Genomic DNA, 11,014 nt, shown 5'->3' with positions numbered 1-11,014 from the left:
AGAACTGCTGCCCTCAGCTATAGCTGCAGAGGAATAGACAAAGAACACTTTATGGAGCCTGCTGGACCCAGACAAGCCTCCAGCCACCTCTGCATCATAACCCCTCATGCGAGCCCCCCATCACTTGGAGAGAAGAGCAAGCACCAGCCTGGGTAACCCCAGGACCTGCTGGTCTTTTACTCACCAGAGCTTGGGCTCAAAGTTGCATCAGTTGCTTGAGGTGAGTCAAAGCTGTCTCCCTTCTGAGGGGCTGACCCCCCAGGAGGGAGAGACGCAGGAGCACACTGACAAGCACTGTGGTCACGCTGAACAGCAGGATGCTCCCCTAAATCCGAGTCTTCAACGTCCTACATGCAGGCTTGAGACTCACCCATAAAGGAACTGCTCTTGACCAAGAACCCAAGCAACTGGAGCCCACACAGATTACAATGCACAGAGAAACTTTTACTACAGGGATCCTATGAAAAAAAATCAGTTTATTTAACCTTACAAATGATAAATAATTTGTGGTTTTTTTAAATCATTTCAAGTGTATTTTACTTCATGTTGCAATATTAAAATACCTTTCCCTTCTCCCCCGTAAGTGATCAATACAAAAATAATTGTGACCAAATCTTTTCATCAAAAATGTCTGTGTTTTAGGCAAAAAGGCACATTGTGAAGGCTTTTCACCTGGAGGCACAGGGGAACACAAGGACCCCAACAGCCTCCTTCCCCCCCATGCTTGTTCTAACTGGAATGGAAGAGGACACAGGAGCCAGGCAGCACTTCCGCAGTGCTTTTCACCTGATGCCCTCCGGGTATATACCAGGGCCAAGGTCAGCTTCAGTGTCACCCCTGCTCTACACATAAGGGAAACCAAGGCACAGCAAAGCAGTACAATTATCTAAGAGCTTCTTGTGAATAGCTGGCAGAGTAGGACATGAAACTGGACGTAGATTTAGAATGCTGCCTTCTTCAAAACAACAGCGTGAACCCACCTGGGATCATCCTCCCCCCTTGCAACCACAGCCTTGTGACGGTAGCCACAAGTCTCTAGATGTTTCCTTCTCAGTGGGAGAGTCACAAGACCAACACAAAAAGTTGGGCCTTCACTAGTCTACAAAGGGATTAATTAAAGCCCTAATTACCAGCCCTTTAGGGCCAAATGTCATTGCTGGGATGTATCCCCCCCATTACATCTTCTAGCCACGGGAAGGATTTAACAGCCAGTCGGGCACTAGAAAAAGCTACAGGCAGGCTCTTGCTTTGGGTAGGCTTCGTACCTTCCTTGTTCAGGGTATGCGGTCCCTTGGATCAGCTGTTTTCCCACTGGGAAACGCTGCTGCGTCACCAGGAGATGGTGAAGGGGCTTCTTGGGTGTCGGAGACGTTAGACAACCCAGGTCATCAAGACCATTTGTCTCCCTGCCCTGACCACTCATCAGGATGCTCGAAGCTGATAACTGATCAGAGCTGCTCCCTTTCACATCTGCTAACTCCAGAGCAGGGCAATACACACCCCTCCCAGTGCTTCATCCCAGAAACCTGCATCTCCCAGCAGCTGGCAGGAGAGCATCACCACAGTGAGCTGAGCCCGCTTGTCACACTATGAGGCAGCATCAGGTGGGGAGGGATTCACAGAGGGCCAGAAGGAAAGGCACACACAGAGAGCTCTCCTGGTACAAGGCACCGCTGTGAACTGTATTCCTTCTTTGGAGCAGCCAGCTCCAGGAGGCCCTTAGCATCACAAATGGTGGCTAAGGAGGGCAGATGAGCTGCCCCTTGGAAAGATCTGGCCTGGCTCTGCTAAGTCTCCTCATCCCAGAGACACAGCTGCTTCTGTGGCACATAGTAATCAAAGGTGTAGCCCTTCTGGCAGCTGCGGATGCCACATTTGTAAGAGGAAACCTTGCCCCCAGCATCACGACTCTTGCAGTACTTGAGCATGCACGGGTACCACTCGATGCTCAGCGTGTAGCTGCAAATGCAGGGCTTCCAGCGGTCTGTGCACAGCTTGCAGCGCTGCAGGTCAGGGAGATCTGATGTCTGTGGCAGGACCTCGAACATGGAGCCATCCACCCCTGCAGGAGAAAGCAGAGAGACATTGCTCAGGGCACTGCCAGAAGGGCAAAGGTGGGAGCCACCAAAGCCAGTGCTGCTCCCTCTGCACAGCTCCAGGACAGCAGAATAGAATGAGGTTATACAAGGGCTGCTTGGACACGAGTCTGAAGAGAAACCATGGGAGAACAAAGGGCCCTGGGGAAAGAAAGCCAAAAGATACTCAAGATGCACTAAGAACATATTTCTTTAGGGTGGTGGACCAGGTGAATGGTTACCTTGAAGATACCTGGCTAATTAGGTTCACTAGGAGAGCACCACCAAAACAAGTCAGATACACTAACAAAACGACTACTGCGATGGGACATGCAAGCGATGGACATGCCTTATTCACTGTCAGAGAGTTAAAAAGAAGCCAAAGTGATCTGTGCTGATCACCAGAAACCTGGCAGGATTGATCCCAGCAGAGAGCCGATGAAACCGAAGGAAACTCACCTTTCTCCAGCCAGAATTTGACATCTTCTTCTCGGGTGTAAATCGCTTCTTTGGCTTCCACACAGACGTTGTGGATGTGAGAGCTCAGCTGGGCCCCCTTGCTGAAGTTGACAGCTACATCCATGCTGAGATGCTCCAGGCCGCGCACCTCCTCAGCCTGCCGCACTGTCCTGGGATTCTTCTGCAGAGGATAAAATAAGGAAACTTGAATCTTGGCTGCAACAATTGTTCCTTATAGCACGTTGTGATTTCATGCCAACATAAGATGGGCAAATGGATGCTGCTCCGCAAATGCACCTGCATCTTATCTGGATGGAAGGCACTTAAACTTCTGTTGAAGCTGAAACTTATGATAGTTTATCTCTGCTTTGATTTGTTTCTTAATGAATCAGCACTTACTTCACTGGGCAGTGCGGGGCAGAGATTTTCATGCACTTATCCTTTGATGCAGACTAGGCTGAACTAAATCATGCCTCCTTCTAGGACACTAATAGAACAGAATCAATACTGTTGACAAACTTAGTTTAAGACAGAGGCTCTCAAGCAGGAGGAGTGGTCAAAGGTAGGTCTAATAGCCAAACAGTCGGGCAGCTGCCTGGGAAGGGTATCCAGAAACCCTGGCTGCACTGGGATATGGAGCTGGGGTGCCTCTTACCTGCCGCAGCTTTGCCATAGACTCGCTGGGGATGATCTCGTTGCGGTGAAGCCGTGTCACGAAGCAGAGCGCCTGGAACTGGCTCTGGCCCCTCTCCAGCTCCCCTAGGATTAAGGCACGGAAGATCTTCACCTCCTGATAAAGAGATAAATAACGAGACTGAGAATCACAGGTCTTTGGCATCACTGGGGTGAGCCGAGAAGTCAGGGTCAAAGAGAAAGGCTCCAGCCAAAAGAACAAAGTCAAAGGTCTCATACTTCTGCTACCCGAGCACAGGGGTGTAGCTCCCAGGTTCAATCCCACCCAAAAGCCTGGAGCATAAATAACCGGTGCCTGTAAAGAAGGGTTTTCGCAATCCCACTGGGGCAAGGACAAATCGCTGCCGGGTCTCATCCCACGAACAACAGCTGGGGGTTTCTGTCCTTTACCAAGAAGGGAGGCAAACCCCCAAGGAGTCTCGTTTTGTCAAACAAATATCAAATAGCCATTATCTCCATGTATTACTTAGGGCAAGCAGACCCAAAATTGCTCTGCAGCCTTCCCTCGTTTGTCCCGGCACAGTTCAGGCAGTGATAAGCTCCGTTCCAAGTTGGTTCAGGCCCCAAAGTGCCACTTCCAGAGTATACAAAGGGTTTCTGGATTCAGTGATGCTGTTCAGCGATGAATTTGGACACAGGTTTTAATTATTTAAGTGTTTCTGAATTCCCAGCACACAGGAAAAACCGTGCAAAAAGCACTGCTGGATACGCTCATCGGTAGGGGATGGAAGGATGGAAGTCCTTCTGTCCCACTCCATGACACCTAAAGGAAGCCCTGCTTCACCCCTGTGTCGCAAAGCCTTGTTTGGCTTTCCTTAGCTCCCCGGCTCTCCCTGCCCTGCCTATGCAACCTCAGGTGAAGCAAGAGCCAAAGCTTGTCACATCAAAACCATGTCACGCTTCTCACACGGAAAGAGCCACTGAGTTTTTCCTGCTTACAGAAGGCACCTTTCCCCCCCCACCAGCAGGAGCGGGGTGAATCAGTGCCAAGGCAACAAACGACACCTTTAATTCTGGGTCTCTGCAAAACTTCCCAGCAGGGAACAAGCCCCAGCAGAACATTGCCTTTGCAATGCGGGGACTCTCCAGATGAGCTCATCATGGGGGCGATGAGAGTCCTTGGCCCTGACCGGCACTCATGTGGCGGGTACAGTTACAGCTATTGTGCAGCTTCGGATGACAAATGCTTGGTGTTACGGAGAACAACCAGTTCTGCAGCCGTGCTCCAACCGCGGCACTGGAGGTAACCGCAGCCTTGGCCTTCATAGCAAGCAGAAAGCAGCTCCTCTTTCCTTATAGCAGAAAGGGAATCAGTGCACAGCTCAGGCTGCCTGCACCCACCAAAGGCACTTCCAGCAAAGACCAGCCTGCAAGGGGGAGCAGGGAACTCATTGAACTCCTTACCTCCTTTCCCTCCAGACAGTCATCTGGGGTGCGAGAGCAATTCAACCTCCATTTCTAGTCCACTTCTACATTATCCAGCAGAGACAAGCTTGTGTGGTCTAGATCTGAGCCCAGCATCCCGACTTCATGTTGAGTGGAGCAAACCAGTTCCCAGGGAAATAAATCATTTCAATGCCTTCCTCCCCGCAACCCGTTCAGCTTTCCTGCCAAATCTCTCCCCCCAAGGACATCAGTGCTGCTCTGGGACCACTTTAGTCTTTGTTGCTGCATGCCTGCTCAGACTGGGGGATAGACGCAAAGGGGATGCGCTGCTCGGGGCACCGGGTAACACTGGCACTCCTGGGCTAATTCCCTGCCAGGTCAGCAGCGTTTGCTGTGGTCAGGGCCCTGCTGCACTGCCCCGGGGGAATAGTTACAGCTGGCCAGAATGTCCTTGTGCTTGTACAACACAGAGAATGTGTTCCTGCATCCACGCTGGGGGGCCAGCCAGCTGTTACCCTGAACGGGCAGGGGTCATGTTTTAACCCCTCTCCTACTAGAACTGACTAGAATGAAGAAACTTTGCTGTTTTGCCTCCTGTATCACAGTGTGTACAAAGGTGAATTGAGGATGTGCTGGGGGGGAAACCCACATTTTCAGGAGCATTAAGGTTTGACCCCGATTCTTACAAGAGCTGAGCAGCTGGAAACCCTCACACTGCTCTGAGATGCTTGGAAAAACATCCTCTAGCTGAGCATCCTCACGCTCAGCACCTGCGACCTGAGTGATGACTACAAGTAACTGTCAGAGGCCACTTATAACCCTCCTTTAGACTTTAGGTATCTCTACAGAAAAGAGACTGCTTTAAGCACACAGATAGTCTTTGGACGGATGCTTTTCTGTTTCATTTGGTCATTTAGCACCCAACATGACAGAACCCTGGGGCATAAAGAAGTTCTCAAAACAGCACCCCCAGAATATCACATAACATCAGCTTTCTTAACAAGGAAACTGAAAGGACTGGCAGTACAAGTGTTAAAACACCATCACCCATGCTTGCTCCCTTGTGTTTCCAACGCAACTTTTCCAGCCATCAAGAGGAAAAAGAAAGGTTTCTGTATCTCTGTGCTGACCTTGGAATACAACCACCCACTTAGTTCTCAGGCCACTGTAGAACAACCGGCAAGATCATGCTACTCAGTTCAGACACAACATTTAGGGGTGCTGTCTCCCTTCAATCATCTTTGCAATGCATTTTATGCCTGACAACACGACACAGGAAGAGAAGAAGCGTTTTCATTACAGTCACTACAAGAAATGAAGTGATCTTCACTACTGCACTGCCCAGTTTGGGCTCCCACTGACCAGTCTGTGCTGCACTAGAGAACGAGTTAAAAACCGGGGTGCTCTGAGGACATGAATCCTTCACGTTCACCTCTAGAGGCAGGGATAGAAGAGCAATTAAAATCCCACCTCTGTGGGAGACTCAGCCACCGCTCAAGTCCCACCCAGCTTCCAGCACTGTCAGAGCAGAGCAATGTGCTGTGATCTCATTCTAAGGCCTTTCTTCTCCAGTCTGGCAGCAACTCCTTGTCAGCAAAGGAGAACGGAAGGTCTGCTTTGCACTAACCCCCTGCAGTTTAAGCCAGAGAAGTGGAAAAATCGTTTGTGCAAAACCCCAGCATCCTGGCCACAGCATGAGCACACAATCTAGGTTGGGAAAGCCAGACCAACAACCCCGGCTGCTTTCACCCAGGCTGAGAGCCTCAAGACCTTCTCTCTGGAGAGGAGAGGTTGTGTAATCTTAGAGGGATGAGCACCAGAGCAGAGAAATGCCTGCATGCAGCCACAACAGGTCAGCAGGGGAAGCCTGGCCAGGCAGCTGCCTGCTCACATCGTTACTCACTGCACCACAAACTCATCTCCTCAATCCTTTATGGGTTTTCTAGCTTTTTCCAGCTACTTTCCAGCAAAGCCAATGAACAGAGATGACTGGTACACAATCGCTCTAGAACTGAGGATTAGCAAGGGACTTCTGCGAGCCTGATGCTTGCCAAGCCTTCCAGAGACCATCTCTTGTGTCCTGCCAGCAGGAGCTGAGGGGATGCATGGAGCTAAAGATTTAGCACAAGAGATGTTCAGAGAAGCAGTATCTAGAATCAGCTCAACTATAATGAGAGTGAGATGAGCCAACACACACTCTGTTGGCTCTGTATATGAGACTTGAGAGCAAGCTCCCCTCGAGAAGAGCTCATGGAAGTGAAATGATCAACAGCTCAGGACACCAGAAGTCCCCCTGTCACATCCCACTGATCCCAGAGGGCCTACTTAGAGGAACTGTAATGAGTTTGAATTTCCCTTGGCCAAGAATACAGTACACTATGCACGTTTTGGCTTAAAAACCCTTCCTCCCTCCCTGAACTTCCCTGATGTGCCATGTCTTGCCCAGGAACCATGGGACTGCTTTCCTGCATGTGTGCTGCAGTACACAGAGCACTGCTATCACCCCCAAAGCCACCATGGCTTTTGCTAGCATCTCAGAAAGAGATGGGCTTGCCCCTGCATCCTCCACTTGGAAGAGGACCATCCGAGAGGCTTGCAAGGAGACTGGGACCAAAGAGTGTAGCTGGAAGCAGAAGAGGCACCAGAACCATCCCCGGCAACAGGCTCCAAGGTTCACAACAGGCAGGGACACAACGCCTTCCTATCTCATGGCTTTGAGCTTCCTCCTGCTGCAAGCCAAAGTCCACTGAGCAAACACTTTGAGTGGAGGGTTGGAACAAGGTAACACCTCTGTGCCACCGGACATCCCGGCCACCCACATGGTGGCAAACAGCTCTCCCCTAAGCAATATAAAGCTTGATGCACCCAGCCGGGCTTGGTGTGCTCTGAAGCATGCCAGGCTGGCCCAGAAGCTACCATTTACTGCTGAGAAGAATGGGATCTTGGGCTTCAGCTCAGCAGGTCTCACCGCCCTGCAGGGAGGCCATCTCTTGCACGCTGGGCCAGAAGGAAAGGGTCCCCTTACGGGGGGGCTGTTGTCAGTCCCAGAGACAGCTCGCAGTCAAGTATCTCCCATACCATAAACACACACATGGCACCGAAAGGCAGTGGGAGTCCCCTTAAGGAACTAACTGTACCCCATGCACATGGTGGAGAGGGATGTCCTGGAGATTGATCAGAGCATTAAAAGCCTATCCAGAAGGGTCTCCCCACCGCACTGACTCTCCTGCCCAGGGTACAGAAGCAGCCCAGCGCATAGGTGTAACAACAGCCTGCTCTTGGAGCTAAACATGCGTGAATTGCTCTGCAGAGATCGCAGGCAGACCCCAAACAGTGCTGGACGGACTTTTCCTTGCACAAGCAAAAGGACCCTCCATCCCTCAGCCAGTGTTTTCCTAGACTCCAAGTCAGCCCCAGCTCCGGAAGGACCTCGTGTACCGCTATCACCATCGCTCACTGCGCAAAACGCACACACTCTGCAGAGCCCCGACCCCATCCTCTTGCCGACCCCCGAGGTGGGATGCGCCAGCATTCCCATGCCGCAGCCTTTGATCTCCTCGGGGAACCACCGTAGGAGACGGGACCCGCAGAAAGCGCTGCGGGTTACCCCACCGCAGCCCTCCCCAGGGCTGGGGGACCACGGATGGAGGCAGGCTCCCAGCGCGCACCTCCTCCTCCTCGGGGAACCCTCCTGCCGGCACCTTCCCGTGCTCGCCGGGGATGCCCAAGCCGTACCTGCCTGAAGTCGGCGGTGAGGGTGACGAGGGCGCCGTCAGCCGTGCGCAGCTCCAGGCTGATGCAGTCGGAGCCGCTGTCTGCCTGCAGGCTCTCCTCCGTCACCTGCCCGCCGGGCAGCCGCACCCGCACCCGCAGCTCAGCCCTCGCCGCGGGGCCGGGCGCGCCGGGCAGCGGGGCCAGCGCCAGCCACAGCAGCGCGGGCAGCGCCGGCAGCCGGTGCCGCGGGCCGCGCATCCCCCCCGCGCCCGCCCCGTCGGGGCACGGAGCCGGGGCCGGCCGCTGCGGGCTCAGGGCAGCGCCGGCATGGGGCAGGCGGCGGAGTGGGGAGGAGCCCCGCCGCGGCCCCAGCCCCAGCCCCAGCCCCAGCCCCGGCCCCGCTGGGGTGGCTCGGAGCGGCGACCGCTCGCCCTTTTCATTCAAGCCCTCGGCGGGCTCTTCCCTCGCCCCCCGCCCGTCACTTCCTTCCCCAAGCCCAGGGACCTGCCCCACCGAGGCAGCGCGCCGCCCCGCCGTTAAAGGGCCAGCACCGGCCCGCGGCTGCGCCCGGCCGGGGAAGGGAGAGCGGGCAGAGCCCGCAAACAGGCCGGGATAGGGAGCCCCGGGCCGGGCAGCGGCCCCGCTCCCTCCCGTCAGCTGGGTGCGGCGGGAGGATGGAGGTAGACGTTCTCTCCGGGCAGCCTCGGGGCAACCCTGCCCTTGCTTTGGGTGTTTTCCGACGGGATACGTAACTATCTACAGACTGCAGTTAGTTACGCATCCCGTCGGAAAACACACTGCAGTTGGAAAGGAGAAGAGAGGGCAGCGTTAACAACAAAGCACGGCTCTCCTGCCTGGGCAAACAGAGTCCTCCAAACGTGCGGCTGTAGTGAATCAAACGCCATTTACATGACTGCCCAGGCAGTGCACCGTTACAGGTCTGTCATGAGCCACGCTGGATGTATTCCTGCCGCTGAGCATGTAACCTGCGCCGCTTCGGATAGTGTGTCCCAGGCGTGTGGACCTGGGTCGCTTCAGACTCTGCAGGTCACAGTCAAAAGGCTCCCGATCTGCCCTTCACCCACCCGGTTCTGCAATCACTTCCAGATGGGCAGATGCTCGTGAAGGGCCCCTTTGATTTCCAAAGGTCTCTCTGCAAACACAAAGGTCACTTGTGGCGGGCAAGATCAGGCTCTCAGCAAAAGAGCTTTGCAAGGAGGAGCACAGAAATAAAGAGGAAACAACCGTTTAAATCCATGCTTCCAGGCAGAGATCGCTCTTCTGCAGAGAGTGCTTTTTGTGGGACCTCACACAAGTTTTAACCCTACATTTCCACAGCCTCCCTCAAATTGTCTCCTTGAAATACCCTTCAGGACAACAGCAGTGCTAAGAATGAGAGATGGGGAGAGGAAAACGTCGAGGGGTACACACAGGGGAGAAAAGAAATGGCTCAGCTTGGATGCAGGAGAGGGAGGGCCCACAAGGTAGGAACATACAAAGAAGGCCCTGCTCACAGCCTATTTATTCAGAGGAGATTATGCATAAAGACAGGAGGACCCCAGCAGGGGCTGGAAGGAGGAGTGCCATGAGGTCAGTGGGCACATACAACCCTTGAAGACTTCCAGTCCATAGGGCCGTACTTGCTTCTCAGCCCAAATCCGGAATCCACTTCCCTGTGGCACAAGAGCTACTTCAGGTCCATCAGCTTGCAAGTGAGCCCCAAGCACCAGAGCACAGTGTGGTCCCCTCTCTATGCTGGATGTGATGTGATGAAGCGCAAGGAGGGAGAAGCCTGCCCTCTCTGCAGCAATACACATCTGTGGGGATACACTCTGTCAGCTGCAGGTTTCAGCAGTGCCCACTGGGTACCTGGATCCTGGGCTGCAAGAGACAGTTCAGGATTGTTCCTCCCGTGTTGTTAAGCTAAGATTCCAAACACTGGCAGGTGAACAGAACTGAAGGGCAAGTAGCTCTTTGGCGCATAGCAGAGAACAGAAGAGTAACCAGGAAGGAGTGCTGTGCTGAGATTTGAAAGAGACTGAAAGCTGAGGAGTGAAATGGACAGACACTGCTGGTCAGTGTCCCAGCAAGAGACTCTGAACAGGTTAGTGGCCAGTGGGGATGTACTGAATGGATGCGCAGCTCAAAGACTCTGGGACAAAGTGAGCGGCCAAACAGCACTTTACTGGTGTCGCTCAGCCTCTTTATCTTTGCTGTTTGCTAGTATGGGACAGTTCTTCCTGCACACAATCTCTTCTCTGAACTGCAGGAAAGGTGAAACATGCCTTACAGTTTGGTGTTCCCATTGCAGGGTGGGTTACTGAGTTACATTTAGTTTTACTGAATGTTAATGGTCTGGGCCAAGAGCTTCTGTTGCGTGTGCACGCTGCGGTGTTTTTCCTGGGAGGAAAATTCCATTAAAATACCTCAGCCATGTTTGAGAACAAGGTCAAGGGAAAAAACTGCTGTTAAAACACTCTCTGCCGAGCTTTGTTGTGATGTTCCAGCAGGGCAGTGCGTGGGAGCAGGGATTACAATCTGACACGGGGCTTGCCTTGGTGCCTTGGATGGATTCTTTGTCATCCCCGGGGAAAACCACTAGTGTTTGGCCAAGCTACAAACCTTCATTCCCTCTTCCCCAAAACTTCATTTAAAGAAGCTCAGTGTCACATCAGCACCTTGGAAAA

The 11,014-nt window shown here is 53.1% G+C and overlaps 1 protein-coding gene across 1 annotated transcript; it reads right to left on the bottom strand.

Annotated features, from left to right (window-relative positions):
- Positions 1–456: 456 nt before the first annotated feature.
- Positions 457–8,705, bottom strand: OAF (out at first homolog). The gene is made up of 4 exons (XM_065697021.1): positions 8,349–8,705; positions 3,190–3,324; positions 2,535–2,715; positions 457–2,062 (listed from the first exon to the last, which is right to left on the bottom strand). Exons 1-4 carry the CDS (start codon positions 8,583–8,585, stop codon positions 1,788–1,790), a joined length of 828 nt encoding a protein of 275 aa, XP_065553093.1. The 5' UTR covers positions 8,586–8,705; the 3' UTR covers positions 457–1,787.
- Between the last annotated feature and the right edge of the window lie 2,309 nt (positions 8,706–11,014).

This window comes from Lathamus discolor, chromosome 17 (genome assembly GCF_037157495.1).
Source record: "Lathamus discolor isolate bLatDis1 chromosome 17, bLatDis1.hap1, whole genome shotgun sequence".
Classification (NCBI taxonomy): domain Eukaryota; kingdom Metazoa; phylum Chordata; class Aves; order Psittaciformes; family Psittacidae; genus Lathamus; species Lathamus discolor.
The sequence above is the reverse complement of the archived record's forward strand: the minus strand, read 5'-3'. Positions and strand labels throughout refer to the sequence as shown.

Excerpts from the sequence above, each read along its gene's own strand:
- OAF (XM_065697021.1), bottom strand. The coding sequence starts at position 8,585 with ATGCGCGGCCCGCGGCACCGGCTGCCGGCGCTGCCCGCGCTGCTGTGG. Across the intron at positions 3,325-8,348 it reads TCACCGCCGACTTCAGGCAG|GAGGTGAAGATCTTCCGTGC; the intron begins GTACGGCTTGGG and ends TCTCTTTATCAG. Across the intron at positions 2,716-3,189 it reads CTATGGCAAAGCTGCGGCAG|AAGAATCCCAGGACAGTGCG; the intron begins GTAAGAGGCACC and ends TATCCTCTGCAG.